The sequence below is a fragment of the Neomonachus schauinslandi genome, chromosome X (assembly GCF_002201575.2).
Source record: "Neomonachus schauinslandi chromosome X, ASM220157v2, whole genome shotgun sequence".
NCBI classification, from domain to species: domain Eukaryota; kingdom Metazoa; phylum Chordata; class Mammalia; order Carnivora; family Phocidae; genus Neomonachus; species Neomonachus schauinslandi.
The window spans coordinates 30,803,704-30,826,701 of NC_058419.1; the positions used below are offsets into that span (position 1 = coordinate 30,803,704).

General features: G+C 44.8%; 1 protein-coding gene across 1 annotated transcript in view; it reads right to left on the reverse strand.

Moving 5' to 3' along the window:
* IL13RA1 (interleukin 13 receptor subunit alpha 1) overlaps positions 1-22,998 on the reverse strand; it is a 51,223-nt gene that overhangs the window by 20,016 nt on the left and 8,209 nt on the right. The window contains exons 3-6 of the mRNA XM_044911515.1: positions 16,734-16,872; positions 14,852-14,972; positions 5,155-5,342; positions 3,827-3,978 (exon numbers count right to left, since the gene is read on the reverse strand). Coding sequence (XP_044767450.1) covers positions 3,827-3,978; positions 5,155-5,342; positions 14,852-14,972; positions 16,734-16,872 — 600 coding nt within the window. The remainder of the gene's footprint in view (positions 1-3,826; positions 3,979-5,154; positions 5,343-14,851; positions 14,973-16,733; positions 16,873-22,998) is intronic.

Genomic DNA, 22,998 nt, shown 5'->3' on the forward strand with positions numbered 1-22,998 from the left:
CGCCTGGGTGGCTTAGTTGGCTAAGTGTCCAACTCTTGACTTCGGCTCTGGTCATGATCTCAGGGTTGTGAGATCAAGCCCTGCGTCGGGCTCTGCGCTGGGTGTGGAGCCTGCTTGGGATTCTCTCTCTCCCTCCGCCCCCTGTCCCTGCTCACGTGCTCTCTCTCTAACAAAAAGAAAGAAGAAAAAAGAAAGAAAAGATACAAGATATACACACCCCTATGTTTGCTGTGTTATTTACAATAGCCAAGATATGGAAGTAAGCCAAGTGTGCACTGATAGATGAATAGATAAAGATGTGGTATATATATAATGGAATATCATCCAGCCATGGGAAAGAAGGAAATCCTACCATTTATGACAACATGGATGAAACTCGAGGGCACTGTGCTAAGTGAAGTAAGTCAGAGAAAGACAAACACTGTATGACCTCCATTAAACGTGGAATCTAAAATGAGCTCATAGAGGCAGAGAGTAGAATGGTGGTTGCCAGGGGCTGGGTGATCGGGGGAAATGGGGAGATGTTGGGCAAAAGGGTATATAAACTTCTAGTTGTAAGCTCTGGGGACCTAATGTACAGCATGGTGATTATAGTTAAATAATGCCACATTGTATACTTGAAATCTGCTTAGAGAGTAGATCTTCAGTGTTCTCACCATTTAAAAAAAGGTAACTGTGTGATGCGATGGATGTATTAATTAGCATGATTGTGGTAATCATCTCAGAAGACATATGTATATTAAGTCATCACGGTGTACACCTTGAAAATAATCACACCGTACAACCCAAATATATATGGTTTTACTTGTCAATCGTACCTCAATAAAGCTGGAATAAACAGTCAACTTCTTTCAAAGAGACGTTTAAACATGAGATGAAGACCAGAACACACAGCGCTGATTTTTGACCTTGAATGTTATTTACTAAATGGTCCCTAGCTGCATCTGTGAGGAGCTGAAAGGCCAACTGAATGATAAAGAGCATCCTGTCGATACTTCATATGTGGCAGAGAAAAAGCCACTTGGGAATCAGAGACCTGGGGGGGAAATCCCAAGTACCAACTACCACTTGAGGGATCAGGTTGCAGGTTCCTGTCTCCCTCCCCTGGGCCATCGCCCAGATACATGTACGTTCCAAAACTGGCACATCACTGTGTAAATTGAAGGTTCTGGGCTCTTGTTCAAACGTAAATTCCCTTGCATAGTTTATCGGCTGCTCAGATAACTCTGTGAGAAAAGGAAAACAAGGGCACAGAGGACTGAGTAGATAGATCATCTGTGGAGAAGCGGGGTGGTCAAAGGTCGTTCCTTGCTTTGTGATTCTGTCATGAGCAACCTGTGACCAGAGCTCCCATGTGATGGCACCAGGTCATGTCCCAGCCTACTTCCCCCTCTTAACTACAACACCAGGCAAAATAATTCCTAAAAAAATCTTGCAAAAAGGGGGAAAAAAAAGGTCTAACCAGCAGAGCTCAAAATCAGTGAGCACACAAAAAGCTGATGACATTTTAGGGGAGGAAGCAGCTGGTGAACATCTGCTAGGAGAAAGAACATTCAACTCAAATGTATCAACAGAGTTAATTCCAAACAGACTACGGTTCGGATTTAGGAGGATAAATTCCATAGTATGTACATTCTCTTCAGTGTGGAAGTTTGTGGGGGAAAAAAAAAGGTAACTCAGTTCAACAAGAGTTTCTTAAGTGAGGACTATGCACATGGTGTTAGACCAAACGCTCTTGGTCAAAGTTTAATACGTGAAGACCAACCTTTGAATACATAAAGACCAACTTATCAGCTGTGTGGCCTGCAGCAAGTGACTTTACCTCTCTGAGCCTTAGTTTCTCAATAAAATACAGGTTAAGATAGAAGCATTTCACGGACTGTTAGAGGCTACTGTAGAAGTGCCGGGAAGAGGATCTGTGCAGCCCATCATAAACACTTAACAAGTGACCGCCGGGACAGTTAAGAGGAAGTACTGAGGTGGCCCCCGGGGTTAGGGACACAAGCTTTAGAGTCAGACCTGCTGAAATCTTGATTCTACCACTTACCTTAGGAGTAAACCTCTGAGATTGCCTTTTTCTCATCTGTGAAACGGGGACAAAAGCAAGGCCCCAGATCCTCAGGGTTACCGTGAGGACTACACGAGACAGCTGAGATAAGGTGCTTATGAAAACGCCTACTCCATAGTAATCGCTCCATCCACGTCAGCCACTATTAGCAGGAGCCGCACAAAGTAAACACCACCTAACTCCTGCCTACGGGAGCTTTTATTTTTAGTTGGGACACAAGGCCTACCCATGTGATCAGGGGAACCAGCAGGACGTAATTCGGTGCCAAGTGAGTAATATAAGCAGCATGTGTCTCAGGATTTCAGACAGAAGAGAACAGTAAAGGCCAGAGTAGTCGTTCTGACAGCTGACTTCGTTGTAAATCCAAGCCTCACCTTCTCCCCACTTGGAAGCCCTCTGCTTTTTCCCTTTGCAGTACCATATGGGGACACAGGTTTCTGGCATGGAGAGTGATTATTCTATTTCAGCAAACAGATTCACCTGTGATTGCCCAGAAACGCTCTGGTCAGCTGTGGACCTGGGCACTCCCTCTGGGGTTACAGACCGTCAACGCTGGCTTGTTTTAGTAAGTATTTTGAAACTCCCACGGCGAGCTAAAACAACTGGACCAAGGAATTTGTCCCTGTGCAAGATGTGGGGCTCCTTTAAAAGCCAATATAAAACCCTTGGTCTCGAACTTCTCCAACTCCAATGCACCCCGGGGCCTGGGGTGGCTGGCACGCCAGTGACCAGCACAGTCCCTGTGGTCTTGAGGTGCCACCTTATGGAAACTACACTCCCTGGGGACCACGGTATTTAAATCTGGGCAAAAATTTTTGAATTTAAGCAAAACCCCACTTGGTTTGTAGTTCAGACAAAAGCGTTGAAGGCCCGAGTGTGTGACCTCTACCGTAAAGCGGAACAATGGGACCGATGCTCTGAGGTAACACCACATCCTGTTATGCCCAGTGGCCCACAAGGACCTCTCGTTAGTATGTTTTGTACTAGATTCCCAATGGCGTAAATGTACTGAATCCAACAACTACGGCCTACTCACATTTGACGACTCTAGTTGCCACGAACTCCAAGACCATGGAATGGCCACCACCAGAGCCTCGAAGTATCTACCGGGTCAGACCCCAGCCTCCTGCTTACATGTCTTTCCCTACTCTATTTTGGCCACACCAGTCTCCTTTCTGTCTCCCACACATGCCAAGCTCATTCTTGCCTCAGAGTCTTTGTACTTGCTGTCCCTTCCACCCCCAGATCTTCACATGGCTAGCCCCTGCTTGTCACTCTGGTCTTATCTCAAATGTCGTCACTTCGGATGACGACCCAACCTCATATTCCCGCAGGCCCTCCCATCATGCTACTACATGACCCATCTGATTTTCTTCATAGCATTCATGCTCTGAGATTAGCTTGCTCATTTACATATGTACTTCCTAGTAGGTAGGCTTCACGGGAAAAACAGACCTTTTCGTCAGGGTCATGTGCACATAAAACAGTGCCTGGCACGTGGAAGATACGTAATAAAAATTTGTTCAGCAAATGAATTGATGAATGGCTTGAATCTTACAGCTAATGCTCCTACCATAAACCATCAAACCTTCCACCATGCCCTATTTCAGACAAGAAATTTCATCATCACCATCATCATCATCATCAGGTGACAAATCTAAGAGCTACATTTCACTGATGTTTCCATTTCTTACCCTACAAGAAATTCAAGTGAAAGAAAAATATCCAAATAAAATCAACTAGCTAGGAAAAACTTACGTAGAAAATATCATTCGTCTCAGTTTGGCTGTTATTGACTTCTACTTGATAAGATAAACATCTGCTGTAAAAATTCTGTGGATTCTTCCATTGCACATACAAGTTACCATTTTGGAAGAAGAGACGTTTAATATGTGGGGGATCAGGTTTCACTGAAAGACAGAAACAGAAGAACACAAATTAGCTTCCAGAGTATTTGTGATGAGGTTCATATATGGGTAGACATAATGAAGGTCACGATTAATGTAGAAAGCTTATTTTAAACTGCTCATAAAATGGATCCAAAGAACATCTCTGGGGTGTCTGGCAGATGACGTGAACTCTGACCTGCATCGATCCGGTTAGAACACGGCTGGGGTATAATCAGGATATCCAGCTGTGACACAGAGAATAAAGAAAAGAAGCACTTGGGTCCAGATGTGCATCCGCCTAATGGATAATGAGGGGCACCAGGGGTTTCCTCAGCTGCCACTCACTTGCGTCAATCAAAGACCACAATTAAAACATTAGCCTAGTCTCTGTCACATACTGCAACATGGACAAACCTCAAGGACATTAGACTAAGTGAAATAAGCCCATCATAAAAGGACAAACACTGTAGGATTCCACCCATATGAGGGATCTAAAATAGTCAGAATCATAGAAACAGAAAAGAGAAAGCTGGTTACCAAGGGCTACGGGAGGGGAAATTAGTGTTTAGGGGGCATCGAATTTCAGTTTCAAAAGGTGAGAAAGTTCTGGAGATCTGTTGCACAACAATGTAAATATACTTAACATTACTGAACTGTATGCTTAGAAATGGTTACGATGGGAAATCTAATGTTATGTGATTATAACCACAATTAAAGTAAAAAAAAATTAGCCTAGTCAATTTAGTTTTTCAGGAGTCAACTACACTTGAGACTAAGTGACAGAAGAGAATGGAAGATGAGCAGAACACAACTTGAAGATATCATCTTCCAGCTGAGAAGGATCTCCCTTTATGTCGCCACTAATCTCCAGGAAGAAGAGCAAAATGAGCTTTAAAAGAAGAGTCAGAGCCTGGTTCCAGTCTCGGTTCTACAACTGACTGCGTGTTCGAAGTCTTGGCACACTCAGAAGCAAACAAGAGCAAAGCATGTGGCACATACACTCAAGAAATACTAGAATTTCCAAGCCTGCTGCTTTAAAAAAAATCAAATAAAGGTATACATAAATACAGTTCTTTTTTTTTTTTTTCCCTGGGAAAATCTTAAAACCAAAGTCATCCCTTTTTTATTCTCTGTATTGACTGTTCAAAAGACGTAACACTTTTATCCACACTGTTGTACAGGATTTCTAAAACTTACCATGAGAAGTTAAAGGCACTATATTGAAGGATGGTCTAATTTTTCCTGCATTATCCTTGACCACTATTTGGACACTGTGTTGTTCAAAACTGGAATCCTTCAAATTAGTCAGAGCAAAGGAACAACCAATGTGTTGACCTTCCCTATAGATGTCTTCACATTGAAGAATTTTTTCCAGGCTGCTGTGCCTGCAAGATATAATGAGACAACCTTCTGGATTATTTTTCACAAGGTGTTTAGGAAACAAAGGCAGACGTTTGTTTTCTTTTAAATGGCTGAAGAGGACCATGAAAGGGAACATTTGCAATATGGAAAGAAAACTTTTCTTAAAACCCTATTTTATAATGTGGCTCCATTTCATACTCTAGGAAGAAATGAATGTTCCTTTTTGATGAACACTGGTACTTTCTTCTTTTCTTTTTTTTTAAGTAAGCTCTACACCCAATGTGGGGCTCGAACTCACGACCCTGAGATCAAGAGTCGCCCAGCCAGGCGCCCCAAACACTTGTATTTTCTTTCTTTCTTTTTTTTTAAAGATTTTATTTATTTGTCAGAGGAAGAGACAGAGAGCACACAAGCAGGGGGAGTGGCAGGCAGAGGGAGAGGGAGAAGCAGGCTCCCCGCTGAGCAGAGAGCCAGATGGGGGCTCAATCCCAGGACCCTGGGGATCATGACCTGAGCCGAAGGCAGACACTTCACCGAATGAGCCACCCAGGCGCCCCAACACTGGTGCTTTCAACAGCTATGGAAACTGTAGGAGCTCTGACTCCTTTTCATCTTCTGTATGAGAGATGTTATGAGGCCAGCATAAGAAGTTTCAGACTTCTTGAAAATGCCTCATCTGCTGAATTCCATGGTTCTCCTCTGGCCCTTCTGCCTGCCTGCCTTGTTGTCATGGCTTCTCCTCCCTTTCCCCTTTTCAGAGGATTCACATTCAGTCCTCCGCCCTCTGCACATTCCTTTCTACCGCTTACTCTCTCATCCATTCTCCCCCAGTTTATCATGTCTGTCCCTTGACTAGAATTTCTACACTGGGGATTCCTTGGAGCTAGTCCCAGATTTCTAACTGCTCCATTTGAGTCCTCCACTCTGGCCTCAAAGTCAACGCCCTTATGCCCTCTCTTCCCTGCCAAACTGCCTGTCTTCTGACCTTCCCCATTCCCATCAGTGAGAGCACGTTTTCTCTGGACTCCTTGATTACGGCCTTTGAAATCACCCTTTCCCCCCTCCCCTTTCCCCATATTCTGTCACCAAATTCTGTTACTTCTTCCTTCGCAAAGCTTCTTGGATTCTCTCCTGCGACATTCCTGGAACCCTCACCCTGTTTCATGCCCTCATCACTTCGGGCTTCATGTCCTTTCCAGAAGGACCTCTCTGACCTTCATTATTAGTGCCCTCTGACCCCTGCCAGATCAATGTTCCAGAACACAATGGTTTTCTACGTGTCTTACTCCAGGTGTGGCTTTAAATGCCTTCAATAAGCAGCAATGCTGGCACCTTATTTCCCATCCCGAACCTCTACACACACCTTTCCCCAGTGAGCATTAGCACCCAGTGCGGTGCGGGCCCACGGAAGGTGCTCGTGACGCTTCTCTGTCTAGGGTGTCAGAGGGTTCTGTCTTATAGTAGCTGGCAGAAGCCAGAGTCAAGCCCTACCTCAGCCATAATGGGAGCTGTGCAAAGGTTCTACAGAAAAGGAAGGCAATTTTAAGAATGACCTAACAGTGACGAGTCCCAAACCCTTGACTTATTACCTCCGAGTCATCTGTAGCTGTATAAAGTGCAGATCCCTCAAGCCCTCTCCCGGGAATCCTACTTACAGGTTCTGCCCAGGGCCGAGGCATCAGCATTTTGACAGCGATTCTCCAGAGGATTCTTTTGCACATCAGATACTCTCATAAATACAGTCAACTGATCTTTGACAAGGGGGCAAAGACAGTCTCTTCAACAAATGGTGCTGGAACAACTAGACAGATGTCCATATGCAAAACAATGAATTTAGACACAGTCCTTACGCCACTCACAAAACTAGACTCACAATGGATCACAAACCTAAATGTAAAGTGCAAAACCATAAAACTCTTAGGAGATGACATAGGGAAAAAGCTAGATGAGCTGCAGCGTGGTGACGACTTTTTAGATACAAGACCGAAGACAGGATCTAGAAAAGAAATAATCAGTCAGCTGGGCTTCGTTAAAATTAAAAACTTCGGCCCTGCAAAAATCAGTAGTAAGAGGATAAGAAAACAAGCCACAGACTCAGAGAAAATATTTGCAAAAGACACATCTGATAAAGGACTGCTACCCCAAATATACACAGAATTCTTAAAACAATAAGAAAACAGGCACCTCACCAAAGAAGAAATATAGATGGCAAAGAAGCGTCTGAAAAGATGTTCCGCACCATGTCATCAGGGAAATGCAAATTACAACAACAAGATGTCACTACACACACCTATTAGAATGGCCATGACCCAGAGCAGTGCCATCAGCAAATGCCGGGGGCGGGGGGGGGGGGGCGGGGGGACATGGAGCGACAAGCATGCTCTCTCGCTGCTGGCGGGAATGCAAGATACTGCAGCCACTCTGCGGGCAGAGTTTGGTAGTTTCTTACAAAACGCCACATACTCTTACCATATGATCAGCCATCACATTCCCCGGTATTTACCTAAAGGAGTCAAAAACTTATGTCCATGCGAAACACTGCACACAGATGTTTACAGCAGCTTTATTCATAACGGCCAAGACTCAGAAGCGACGAAGACATCTTTCAGCAGGTGGATATTTAAACTGCAGTGCACCCAGACAACGGAATATTATTCAGCATGGTAAAAAAGAGGTATCAAGCCAGGAAAAGACACGGAGGAAATGTAAACGCGCATTATGAAGTGAAAGAAGCCAATCAATCTGAAAAGGCTGCATGCTGTAGGATCCCGAACCACAGGACCCTCTGGAAAAGGCAGCACTGTGGAGACAATGAAGGATCAGTGCTGTAGGGGCTGCGGAGGGAAAGATGAACAGGGAGAGGACAGAGGAGTTTGAGGGCAATGAAAATACTCTGTACGAGGCTATGATGACAGACACGTGTCATTATACATTTGTCCAAACCCACAGTACAGACGACACCAAGAGGGAGCCTGAAGGTAAAGTATGGACTGTGAGTGGTTAGGATGTATCAACGTAGGTTCATCAGTTGTGTCAAATGTACCACCCTGGGGGGGGGGGGGGGGGATGCAGATAATGGGGGAGGCCATGAATGGTGGGGGCAGAGGGTACATGGGAAATCTCTGTACCTTCCCCTCAGTTTTGTTGTAAATCTAAAACTTCTCTACAAAAACAAAGTCTTTAAAAACAAACCCCAGAACTCAGATCTAATGTATTTACTCCTTCAAAGGCTATGCAAAGAAGTATTTAAATACAGAAAATGCAGGGCGCCTGGGTGGCTCAGTCGGTGAAGCGTCTGCCTTCGGCTCAGGTCATGATCCCAGGATCCTGGGATCGAGCCCTGCAGGGAGCCTGCTTCTCCCTCTCCCTCTGTCGCTCCCTCTGCTTGTGCTTTCTCGCTCTCAAATAAGTAAAATCTTTAAAGAAAATACAGAAGATGCTCTTGTCCCTTAAGAGATGGTACATAAAGTTTTTCTCCTAGTTGTAGGCCCCTGTGGTTCAGTCTTAGAAACTGTAGTTTCTAAGTTAGTGCCATGGTTAGTTTTTAGATCAGACAGGCCTGGAATGTTTTTCACCCACACCCAGAAACAGAAACTGAAGAAATTTATGACACTTTTGTTACATAACTTAAAAAAAAAAACTAGGCAGAAAATTAATTTTTTTCAACCAGTGAAAGGAACTTCTCTAATGGGCAATCTTTAAGATTCCTTTGTCACTTCTGTACCTTGGGTGTTTCACATACTCTCATGGACCCCAGATAAGAAATTTTTCAAAAAATTTTGTTGTTGTGGGCGCCTGGGTGGCTCAGTCGGTTAAGCGACTGCCTTCGGCTCAGGTCATGATCCCAGGGTCCTGGGATCGAGTCCCGCATCGGGCTCCCTGCTCTGCATGGAGCCTGCTTCTCCCTCTCCCACTCCCCCTGCTTGTGTTCCCTCTCTCGCTGTGTCTCTCTCTGTCAAATAAATAAATAAAATCTTTAAAAAAAAAAAATTTTGTTGTTGTAATTCGGACAAAATAACAAAAGGGGAAATACTGGGTTTTGAACAGACAACTTTTGGGGACTTCTTGCAAAATACTAGATAAGAACCTGAGCCAGAAGGCATTCAGGTGCTTCCTGTGAAGATTCAGACACTGAAATCCTCCACAGAATCACACTATAGACATAAGGAGGAAATGGACAGATTTAAAGACAATTTCCCCAACTCTGAAGATGATTAATGTGGTAAGAAATGCCCTAAAATTCATTGGCAGAGCTAGTCTGTGGCTACTTTTTTTTTTTTAAAGAATTTATTTATTTATTTGAGAGAGAGAGAATACAAGCTGGGGAGAGAGGAGGGAGAGGGAGAAGCAGACTCCCTGCTGAGCTGGGAGCCTGACATGGGGCTTGATCCCAGGACCCGAGGATCATGACCTGAGCTGAAGACAGACGCTTAACTGACTGAGCCCCCCAGGCGCCCCTAGTCTGTAGCTGTTAAGCCCCCCAGCCTTGCCCTGCCACCTCCCCCAAGCTTTCCTTTCAATGCCAGACTAGCCCTGCAGAACCACAAGTCATTGCCCTGGGGCTTCAAAGTGATTCCAGTTTCTAACTGGGGAGTAGGGAAACAGTCTCTGGCAGTTCGTTTGACATGATTTAAGGATTGGTTAAATAACTGGTACCTAAACCAAGTCCAAGTGCTTGATAATGAATGACCCAAGCATCTGCCTTTCTTTTGTGGTTTTGATTGGAAAGGATCTCTCTAGGGGAGGGCAGGGGTAGAGGAGGTAAGGACTAGCTGCTAATTCTTCCAAGTGGGGGAAGAAGCCACCGATGCGTACCGGCTACATCTACAAGGGAGTGGGGATGAATAATAGTAATAAAAAAAATATACAGCTCTCACACACTCATCACTTACTCTGTATGTGGTAGCAGTTGGGCACAGCTCCAAATACTTCTCACCCAATAACAGCCCTTACCCCAACCTTACGAGGTAGCACTAATATTACTATGCCCATTTAACAGAATAATCTGTTAAAAGAATAAGCTGCGGAGTGCTGAGGGCAGAAGAATATAGAATCTGTACCAGCACTGTCCGAGGAAATTTTCTGGGATTACAGAAATGTTTTCTATCTGTGCTGTCCAAGGCAGGAGCCACTGGCCACGTGTGAAAGTGACCAGTAAGACTGAGCAACTGAAGTTTTAATTCGACTTAATTTTAATTAATTTAAAGTCGTATCTAAGTAGTTACAGGGGAGTTGTGGCTTCCGTATCGGACAGCACAGGTCGTATGTACTACAGAAAGAGTCCACGCTGATGACCGATGCTGGGAACACACATGACAAGAAGTGGTGTCCCTGACACCCGCCCCCTCGGGCATCAGTGAACCACACTCTCTTAGGATGGCTTTGTGAGCCACCCCCAATGGCTGCAGGTTCTACTCTGCACAGGGGCATCAACTGAGGGCTGATAGCCAGCCCAAGCACCATCTGCTCTCAGCTCTGGCAAGATGCTGCATCAGCCCAGAGGAAGAGGAATCTTTCAACCGAGAGGAAGAAGAATGCTTGTTCCAATTGGTGGGGCCAATTTTTTTTATAATTTATTCACCCAGAGGGGGCGCAGGTTTTGCCATTGGCACAGACTTGTTTTGTGCTAGTACACGCCTCAAGGCACTTCCCTATCTTTGGCTCAGAAGAACTCCAAGGACTGGGCCCCTGTTCTCCTCCAGCCCCGCGCGGACTCCTGCATCTGGATTGCTTTCTGGCACGGGCGGCCATGAAATGAGGGACGGTTTTCACGCTTTTCCTTCCTTCCCCTGCACCTTCTGTAGACACAGATTCTAAAGGTTTTCCCTGCGATTTTACCAATAACTACTCCAGGGAAAGCAAGAGAAGTTAACAGCATAATAAACACAGGGATGCTACCAACTTCTAAGACATCTTAAAAGCCTGTACGAACGGCTCTCCCCAGACTTCTTCCGAGCAACATCTTCCGAGCCAGGCTACTCCTCGTAGGGCTTAGTTCTCTGGCCCCTTCACTAGCAATTCCTTGGGGGAGTCCGACCGACTCGGTCCTTCTCTCTTTCTCCTCCTGGACCATAATGCTCCTGAGTTGCTTACCCCTCCTAAGTCCTCACGCTAATCCCAAATGTTCTCTAAGCTTTGGAACCTACCACGCATTTCAACCTTATTTCTGGAGGCCCTACCACGTGTCGGGCCCTGAGGGTAACAAGACACAGCCTCAGCTCTCAAGGGAGACGGCAGCCTGGGGAGGGCTACCGCTAAGTAAACAGGAAGTGACAACACAATGTGCTGAGTACGATGACACAGGAAAGTGCAAGGTACCGCGGGACACGATGACCCAGCACGTATCTAGATATGAGAGGTCAAGGGAGGCTTTCTGGAAGGGAAGTGATGTCTGAGCTGAGCTGAGGACAAAGCAGAGGTGTCCAGGTGAAAGGACGAGGTCCTCACTGCGCGGGGACGCGGCGTGCTGCCACTGTTCCGTTCGAGTGGCCGAAGGGTCTGTTTGAGGAACTGAAAGGCGCTGGGCGCGGGCTGGACGGCAGGGAGGATGCGAGAGGGTGGAAGTGCACAGAGGGAGGAGGAGGAGGAGGCTGGGGCCAGATGGGGCGGAAGGAGCCAGGTCAGAAAGGACTTTTGTCCGTAGTGCTGAGGAGTTTGGACTCTATCCCAAAGCCACCAGGGAGCCACTGCAGGGCTTTAATGGAAGGAGAAACAAGTACCACAAGTGGGCAAGTGAAACTACAAAACCTCAAACGAGAATTGTTGATCTCAGGAGAATAAAACCACCCTCGAGACTGAGCCACACGGTCTCAGTGCCGTCGGGCTTCCCAGGCGGACTCGGCGGGGAGCACCCCGCGCAGCAGGGGAGGAGAGTGCGGGCTTTTCCCGGCCAGCCCGCAGGGGACAGGCCAGAGAGTCCTGCGATGCCGGGATTCGCAGAGCGCTTTGAGACGCCAAAAATTCGTCTCATCACGTCATCGGGCAAAATGGACGTTCCGGGAGCCAAGGCCATGTTTATCCTATAGTTTCAGAAGACCTGGACGTGGCCCCCCGCACCCCATTCTCTCAGAAACAGTCTGAATGAAGCACAGAAGGAGGGACAAGGCCATGGGGAGAGCACACTGCCGACGCGAGTTCTCCCTCTTCCCCAGCCCAATATCACACAGACGGAACATGGCCCTTCTTCCTCCCCGCTCTTCCCCAGCGCCCATGCTCAGAGAAACCCCCCATGGGTGCAGTCCAACCCCTTCATCCCAGCCCCGCAGCCTTGCCCTGCCACCTCCCCCAAGCTCCACCCTAGCTTCTAAAGAGCGTTTGTGTCTCTGCTAGCCTTCATCATACACTGTTATTTTTACACAGGTAATTGGGCTGGGGGCTGTCTCTCCCCCTCTACATTTTAAACTTATGAACAAAGAGCCATGTTTCTGATCTCTGCTGCCTATTCAGTGCTTTACCCACAATGTGTGCCAAATAAAGTCTTACTGAATTGAACTGATTAACCTGGTCCTTTCTTCCTTGTTCCGCTGCTAATAATTCTAGGCTCTAAAAGAAAGGAAATGCTTAAAGATCAATTTAGAAATTTAACACATTTTGTGGATGTGCTCACAAATCTCAGGTATGTTATTTTGTGGGGAGCTAATCTACTTTTTTTTTTTAATAGTTGTTTTCTCATCAGTTCCTTAATTTTTTTTTAATTGATATAGAGTTGACATACAATGTTACATTAGTTTCAGGTGTTGAGTCAACTTACTTTTTATCACTGGGCATGATATTGTTTTCCTTTTTAAAGGTAGATACCAATCACTCATACGTTGCTGGTGGGAATGTAAAATGATACAGCCACCCTAGAAAATAGTTTGGCAGTTTGCTATAACACAAAATATGCAATTACCATATGACCCAGCAATTGCACTCTTGGGCATTTCTTCCAGAGATATGAAAAGTTATGCTCACATAAAAACCTGAACGTAAGTATTTATAGCAGCTTTACTCATAGCTGCAAACAATTAGAAAGAACCAAGATATCCTTCAATGAATAAATGTTTAAACAAACTGGCACATCCACACCATGGAATAAAAAAAGAAAAAATGAACTACTGATACACACAACTTGGAGGGACCTCAAGGGTATTATGCAGAGTGTTTTTTTTTTTTTTAAAAAGTCAGCCTCAAACAGTTATATGCTATGTCTATTCTAGTAACATTCTTGAAATGACAAAAATATAGAGATGGAGAAGAGTTTAGTAATTGCCAGAGGCTAGAGACTTGGGGGAGGGAAAGGCGGGGGGAGGTGCGGAAGGGAAGAGGGTATGGGCATAAAATAGCAACTCAGGGGATCCTTGTGGTAAGGGAACTGTTCTATATTTACACGTGTGATAAAATTACATAGAACTCACACACACACACACACACACACACACACACACACACACCCAAGGGCATGTGACACTGGTGAAATTTGAATAAGGTGGGTGGATTGTAACCACAGCAACTTTCTGGTTTTGATACTGCTTTCTAGTTACAGACCATGTTACCTTCGGGAGAAGCTGCATGAAGGGTGCCCTGGGATCTCCCTGTACAGTTTTTGCAACATCCTGTGGATCTACAGTTACTTTTTAAAGAAAGTAGACACCAAAAGCAGATGCACCTTCCACTGAATCAAACTGCCCATCTTCTTGGATTTGTAAAAAGAATATGTGGTATATATACACAATGGAATACTACCGTTAAAAAAAAAAATGAGATCTTGCCATTTGCAACAACATGGATGGACCTAGAGGGTATTATGGTAAGTGAAAGAAGTCAGACAAATACCATATGATTTCACTTCTATGTAGAATCTAAAAAACAAAACAAACAGACTCTTAAATACAGAGAACAAACTGGTGGTTGCCAGAGGGGAGGTGGGTGGAGGGTGGGTGAAACAGACAAAGGGGATTAAAAGGCATACACTTCTAGTTAAATAAGTTAAATAAAAATAAGTTAAATAAAAAATAAATAAGTCAGGGAGATGCAAAGCACAGCATAGGCAATATAGTCAGTAATACTGCAATAACATGGTATGGTGACAGGTGACAGCTGCACTTACCGAGGTGAGCACTGAGTCATGTACAAAATTGTTGAATTACTATGTCATACACCTGAAACTAATATAACATTGTGTATTAATTTATACTTCAATTAAAAATAATGATAATTAGGGGATGCCTGGGTGGCTCCGTCGGTTAAGCATCCGACTCTTGGTTTCTGCTCAGGTCACAATCTCGGGGTGGTGAGATCGAGCCCTGCGTCGGGCTCCATGCTCAGCAGGGAGTCTCCTGGAGACTTTCTCTCTCCCTCTGCACCCCCCTCCCCATGCTCATGCTCTCTGTCTCAAAATAAATAAATAAAATCTTAAAAAAGTCATGATAAACAAAGCCCCCAAAACCAGGATGTTCTTTTTTCGGTTTCGGTTTTTAAGTAGGTTAGATCCCAACGCTCCCCAAACAATCACAATCAGTCCTTCCCCCTCACGTCTCCCATACACACTCACCAATAGTAGAGAGTATAGTTGGTGTCTGGACTTGTATTCCTTCCAGGGAGCCAAGTACACTTCATGTAGCTCAGGTTGTGCCAAACGCACTGTAGTTCAGTCACAGCAGACTCGGGATCACCTAGAAGACCCAGCCAAGGGTTTAGGATGCTTCTTTCCCTGTGAGCCAAACCCGCCAAACCCTCTGGGGCATGAGGGATGGTGAGAGTGTTTTACCAGAAAGCCAATTCCTAATTTCTCATACCATTTTACCCAGAAGGCACCCAGGATGGAGAAAACCCAAATCTAACTTGTTACAACTTTCTCTCTCACCTCCAGATCCCAAGAAAATATCTTTACTATCACTGAGGGACCCTAACTTTGTATTCCTAACTGGAGAGAGTGTTTCATGGTCAAATAATATTTCAGTGGTAGGAAATGAGTATGGCGTTCCTAAAGGAGTGTGAAAACACAAACAACCCATATATCTACCTGTCTTTAAAGAAAACAAGTCTATTGAGTTAAAATTTACCTTCCTGTCTTTTGACCAATACTAACACATGTTGTTTTTTTAAAGACGAAACAAACATTCTTCCTGAAGCAGCTTGGGGGAAAGTCAGCATTAATATAACTCTTGGTAGTTGTTTACTGTGTGTTAAGACTTTAGGAGCCATATAATCTTTATCATCTGAAATCCCTACCTTTATAATATAGCCTTTTGAGTTAAGGCATCATGTCTGGATTCTTGAAGGAGTATTATCCAGGGGCATCATCAACCATTTTAATGTCATAGTACAATTTAGGCTTTTTCGTATTATTTATTAAACTTCTAAAGAAATGAGAATGGGGCGGTAAGTTGTTTCAAACCAGGCTCCCAGCCTTGTGGCAGTACTGAATTTTATAGTTTTACAAATGGGACTTCATATACTTCTGATCCGTGCAAGGCAGGTAGAGGGGAAGGCCTGGAGAAAGGGCCACATAGTGCTAAGGTTTGGAAGTGGGAGAGATGGGACCCTCCAAACAAGGGGCAACATGGGATTACTAGATGATATGCATCCAGCCTTCACGCGTTGCCAGGCACTGTTCTAAGCCCCTCGCCTAGACTGACTTCCGTAACCCTTTCGACAGTCCTGGGAGGCAGGTGCTATCATCAAGCCCATTTTACAGCTGAGCAAAGCGAAGTAGGGAGGGGCTAAGTCGTCTGCTCAAGGTCACGCAGCTGTTCCCTGGCAGCACTGCGACTTAAGTGTGGACATCCAGGCTCCAGGAGTCCTGCCCTTCATCAGGATAAGCTCCTCCCTGCACGCAGCCCAAGAGCCAGCAGGACCTGGGTGATGGGCAGGAAGGGGCCTGGGGGCCAAGGCCCAACCTGCCCACGTGGCCACTTTTCCTAGGGCTCGTCCTGAACTGGAGCTAGGCCAGTAGGCCCGTTTTCCTTTTCTAACATCTTTCCCCCAAAACATCTTGTCTATCAAGCTAATCTTTCTATCGAATGAGGAAGACAGTATTGGGGGTTTTCTTAAGGCACTGGACCTGTAATCTGAAGACCTAGAGCAACCCACTCAGTTCCCTTCTTGCTCATAAAATGGAGCGGGGTAATAATCCATGCCTTGCTCGCTTCGCAAGATAAGCTTCTGAGGCTCAATTTAGGGGAGGATGTCTATGTGTGTACATCACATGCCGAGTGATTAAATGCTATAGAACTCTGAGGCACAGTTAGTCAAGTCGTGAGCACCTCGAAGGCAGGGACGTCCTCGTATTTATCACCTAGTACACGTGCCTGGAACTTATCAGACTCAGCAAATATTTGAAAACTGAATGAATTAACGAACACTGAACATAAACATATGGATAATTTGCCTTTCTCCCCCATGTACCAACAAACAGTGCTTTCGCTGGTTACCTTCCGGGGGCGGGGTGCACTTCTCCACCAAAATGCTAGGATTGTCACTTTCATTGGTACTGCACTGGGACCCCACTTGCAGACAAATCCTCTCGTTCAGGGGCACTTCTTTTGAACGACGGGTTTCAGGAGCAATTTTCTAAGGTTCGGAAATTGTAAAAAGGTATTGCTCTAGCAAACATATAGCAAAACACTTAGGTAATAAAACATGAGCATGTTCAAATGTGTAAAAAAAAAAAAAAAGGGAAGGTTATCAGATGGCACAGGTCAGCGACTCTCAACCTCGGTGATTTTGCTCTCCCTGCCCCCAGCCCCAATCCCGGGACTGTGCTTGACTGTCACAACTTAGGAGGGCGCAGCCACTGGCATGTGGTAGGCAGATGCCAAGGATGCTACTGAACATGCCTCGGTGCCCAGGACAGCTTTCCCTCCCCCTATAGCAAAGAATTAGCCCACACCAAATGGCAGTGGTGCCACCGTTGAGAAACCCTGGTATAGATAAAAGACAATTTCCCACATTTTAAATGTATAAACATCATGACATTTGCCTATAAACCTACCATGCTAACACATCAACTGTCTAAAAGCAATTTTAAAGGAAACACAGTAAGATTAGCAAAATTAAATTCCTAGGGGCACCTGGGTGGCACAGACGGTTAAGCGTCTATTGGTTTCGGCTCAGGTCGTGGTCTCAGGGTCGTGAGATCGAGCCCCACATCGGGCTCCGCGCTCAGCATGGAGTCTGCTTGGGTTTCTTTCTCCCTCTCTCTCTCTGCCCCTCCTCCTTGCGCTCCCTCTCTCTCCCTCTCTCTCCCTAAAAATAAATAAATCTTTAAAAAAATTCATTTCCTAACTAGATGCAGTATACTATCAAGATCAAGGTAAAAACTGCTTTAAGGATCCAGTAATCTGGGGCGCCTGGGGGGCTCAGTCGTTGGGCATCTGCCTTTGGCTCAGGTCGTGGTCCCGGGGTCCTGGGATCGAGCCCCGCATTGGGCTCCCTGCTCCGCGGGAAGCCTGCTTCTCCCTCTCCCACTCCCCCTGCTTGTGTTCCCTCTCTCGCGGTGTCTCTCTCTGTCAAATAAATAAAATCTTTAAAAAAAAAATCCAGTAATCCTGGTCACTTCTGAGGACAGAAAGTAAAGGAGGCCCTGAGGACCAAAGAGAGACGTCATTAAACATCTTTCTGTACTGTTTGACCATTCTGACTACCTCACACAAACACAGAAATTTTAAACGTTGCTATATGCACTGAGTATACCACACTCTTATTCTGAAAAGTAGATGGGCTTGTGGAACTACAGAAAGCCAACTTATAGATGGCATACAGATACAAATCACAAATCTGGTCAGTATGATTCAGAATAATGAGATTAGAGGGCTCTTTAGGAAATTAACATTTCCCAAGCGGACCGAGTTGGATTAAGAATGAAGCTGCTTTTGGGGTGCCTGGGTGGCTCAGTCGTTAAGCGTCTGCCTTCGGCTCAGGTCATGATCCCGGGGTCCTGGGATCGAGCCCCGCATCGGGCTCCCTGCTCAGCGGGAAGCCTGCTTCTCCCTCTCCCACTCCCCCTGCTTGTGTTCCTTCTCTCACTGTGTCTCTCTCTATCAAATAAATAAAATCTTTAAAAAAAAAAAAAAAAAGAATGAAGCTGCTTTTAATCAGAGCTCCAAGGAGCTTCCTGTTTTGCAATGGTTTCTGACTCAAGTTGGAGATAGCATTTCCTTTTATATACGTGCTGATGGCCCTGAAGGGGAAGATTTGTCACATTTACCTCTATCTGCCCCCCTAAGGAGCTACTCTGCCATTTCCCATGCCTGAGGTCAGCTGAGCATGGGGGCAACTGTGAGATACTCCCAAAACCAAGACATAAGGATGCTCTCAGAGAGGTAGCTAGCAAACCAACCATTAATGAATCATAGCAAAGACATGAAAAAAAGTCACGTTAGAGAGACTGAATATCTCTTAGGCCCAGGCAAGACAGCACTCTGAAAAGGGAGCCAGCTGGTCAGCTCTGAAGAAAAGACAAACAAAGGTGTGTGAGCAAACTTCTGGCAGGGAAAAAAGAGGGGGATTTGGGCCCACAGACAATGAGTACTTCTGTCCACTGGCAAAGCTATGCCTACCTTCAGTGAGACCTCTAGCTACTCTTAGCCAAGTACATTTGCACAACTAATTTCTGATTCCTTCACAAGAAACCTACTTATCATTTGGCTTTCTATATAGTTGCTGCCTACAGGGATGGAACACACCAGTTACGCCAACAGAAAGCTTTCTAGAATGTTTTTTCACCGTGACAGTTCTTGTGGCAAAGTAAGGAACTGGCCCTTGAGAGATGAATGTGTGCTGAGGAAATGAGGGTTCTCAGCCTGTGAAAGTGAAGACCAGCCCCAGGATCACGGTAACGGTGGCACAAAAGTTCCAAGTGCAAATTTCACCATCACAATTTTACTAAGCTCAAGTCCTATATACCCCTGAAGGAGCCACCCTGACCCAAGGATCCTTGATAATTCTTGTTTAGAAGCAGCCTCTGTTCTTTGAAGATACCAGGCGGAACATGTATGGTTAAATGCCATAAATTAGAATCATCATGGGAAAAACCCCAGTTCTCTTATTATATTAGATACCGTTCCAGTGAGAAGGCTGAGGAATTTTATTACACAAAGATTTTTATTATAATCAAATTTTTTAAATTAAAAAAATACTTTAGTACTTAATCTGAACCTTGTCCTTGGGGGCATATAAATAATAACTGAGAGGGGCGTCTGGGTGGCTCAGTCGATGGGCGTCTGCCTTCTGCTCAGGTCATGATCCCAGGGTCCTGGGATTGAGCCCCGCATCGGGCTCCCTGCTCCGCAGGAAGCCTGCTTCTCCCTCTCCCACTCCCCCTGCTTGTGTTCCCTCTCTCGCTGTGTCTCTCTCTGTCAAATAAATAAATAAAATCTTTAAAATAATAATAATAACAACTGAGAAAAGAGACAGTGGGGGAAAAACAAAATCATTTTTAAAAATCTCTTGCAGGGGCGCCTGGGTGGCTCAGTCGGTGAAGCGTCTGCCTTCGGCTCAGGTCATGATCTCAGGGTCCTGGGATCAAGCCCCACACCAGACTCCCTGCTCGTAGGGAGCTTGCTTCTCCCTCTCCCTCTGCCGCTCCCCCTGCTTGTGCTTTCTCTCTCTCTCTCTCAAATAAATAAAATCTTTAAAAAAAAATCTCTTTCAAAGTTTAAGGTAAACAATATTAAATTGGCATGAAAAAAAGGAGAAACCCCAGTTGTCAATGATCACCAAGTCCAGCACATCTCTATCAGACAAGGAACTAAATCCCTCCCAGCAGATCTTGATGAGATAAGGCTGATGGCTCCCACGTGACTTTCAGCTGTGGTGACTCATTCCCCTGGTAGCTGCTGTAGGACACTCTGCTCCACCCCTTGGGGAATCTGGGCCTCTTTGAAAATTTATCAAAAACCAAGGCCAGAGTCCTGAACTGGTCCCTCCCCGCTCAGGACCAATGTTCATTTGGCTGGATCACACCTTTCCCAATTCCAGATTCCTTTCTCAGTAGAAAAAGAGAGTTGGACTCAGCTCCTGCCTCTCTGGATGCCTGGATGGAACAACAGCTAAATTTATTCACCTAGTGAGACTTGCTATCTCTGGGTGATAAAAGAGATCTAATCTGATGCCAAAGCACATAAATCAACATTCTTTTTAACAACAACAAGCCCAAAAACAAAAACAAAATCAAAACTTGATGCCAGATCCTCCTACTTGCCAGATTGGGAAACTAGTAGATATCGCTAAAACAATGGTGGAGGGCAGCCACTTAAAACTGACCTTGTGTTTTTATTATTTATTTATTTATTTGACAGAGAGATAGAGAGAGAGCACAAGTAGGCAAAGTGGCAGGCAGAAGGAGAGGGAGAAGCAGGCCCCCTGCTGAGCAGGGAGCCCGACGCCGGGCTCGATCCCAGGACCTGGGATCATGACCTGAGCCAAAGGCAGCTGCTTACTGACTGACCCACCCAGGCGCCCCTGGCCTTGTATTTTTAAAAAATCATCTATGAATCCCTATCTCTCGTGTTAATGGTCCTCCAATTCGAAGATTGAAAATGACCTCAAGGGTTTATCTCATTTAGCAACTTAGGATCTTTAGATGGTCGCATAAGCCCCCCTAACATGTACAAACTATCCGAAAGCCGCTCCTTCAATATGCTTCAAAGCACATATACGCCCCAGTTTTGTCTGATGATGGCAATGCTTTGTCTAAAGGATGGAAAGGGGAAAAGGAAATCACTCCTGCCGTTCACAGTCAGCCTCAGGATTATAAACTTCAAAACGTTGGCCAGGAAATCTCCCATCATTGATTACAAGGGATAATCCGTGTTTATCACGAGTGGACAGCCATGAACACTGTCAAATGGCTGGAATATAAAGGAGCAGGCCTTAGGCAGAGGTCTCCCTTCGTGGTCTCCATCTGGTCTCCTCAGGGGCAAAATGGAGGGTAATATTAGGTTGAACCATATGACCTAAAAAAGCAACAATTTCACGTGATTCAACTTAACAATAATAATAAAAGCTGACAATTATTGAACGTTAACGTGGTGCCAGATGCGTTACAAACATCATCTCCTTGAATACGCGCACCATTCACACAAAGTAGGTCCTACCCCAGCATTTTACAAACAAGGAACTGGAAGCTCAGAGAGGTTAAGTGACTTGCTCAGGGTCACACACCTCCGAAAGGCAAAGAGGCAAATGTTCAAACCCAATTCTGTCTAATTCCACTGCCTCCTAAAGCTACTTTCAAGTCTAAATGTCTGTATCTACACTGTGGAATGAGCCCCATTTCTAGGCTAAACTACCACCATGTCTACCTGATTGATCCTCGGGTGTGCTTGGCTGCCTAATGAATGTGGACCTGTTAGGAAAAAAAGGTGACCTCTCCTCAGTTTCAATGAGATACTTAGGCGAAGGACTTCAAGGTCTTTCCCAGAATTTCTCAAGGCTGAACTAGGAAAGTGGCCACCAAGAATCCAAATGCCTATGGCCCCTCCTTAGGAACAAGAGGAAGCCAACAGTGTGAAAAGGGGAACTCAACTCCTGAAAGCATTACAGGCTTCTTTTTCCGTCGACAGCATCTCTTTTTTTGTTTGTTTGCTTTTATTTAATTGAAGTATAGTTGACCTACAATGTGATATTAGTTTCCGGTGCACAACATAGTGATTTGACATTTATATACCTTACCCGGTGATCCCCGTTGATAAGTCTAGTTACCAACTGCCACCACACAAAGTTATTACAATATTATTGGCTATATTCTCTATGCTGTACTTTTCATCTCCATGACTTATTTATTTTATAACTGAAAGTTTGAATGACTTAATTCCCTTCACCTACTTCACCCATCCTCCATCCCCTGCAACCATCAGTTTGTTCTCTGTATCTGTGAATCTGTTTCAGTTTGGTTTTGTTTGTTCCTTTTGTTTTTTAGATTCCACATGAGAGAAATCATATGGTATTTGTCTTTGGTTCCATCCATGTTGTCACAAATGGCCACATTTCATTCTTTTTTATGGCTGAGTAATATTATATACATATAATATGTGTATATATATATATCTATATATATATATATACACATCTATATATATATATATATCTATATATATATATAGATATATATATATACACCACATCTTTATCCATTCATCTATCCATCTATCAGTAGACACTTAGGTTGTTGCTTCTATCCCTTGGCTATTGGAAATTGGCCATTGTAAATAATGCTGCAATAAACACAGGCGTGCGTGTATCTTTTTAAATGAGGGTTTTCATTTTCTTCAGGTAAATACCCAGAAGTGGAATTGCTAGATCATAGGGCAGTTCTATTTTTAATTTTTTGAGGAACCTCCATATTGTTTTCCATAGCGGCTGTACCAATTTACATTCCCACCAATGGTGCAAGAGGGTTCCCTTGTCTCCACATCCTCGCCAACACTTGATATTTCTTGTCCTTTTTTTCCTAAGATTTTGTTATTAAGTAATCTCTACAGCCAATGTGGGGCTCAAACTTACAACCCCGAGATCAAGAGTTGCATGCTCCACTGACTGAGCCAGCCAGGTGCCCCAATATTTCTTGTCTTTTTGATACTAGTCATCCAGACAGGTATGAGGTGATTTATCTAATTGTGGTTTTGATTTGTATTTCCCCAACGATGAGTGATGCTGAACATCTTTTCACATGTCTGGTGGCCATCTGTACGTCTT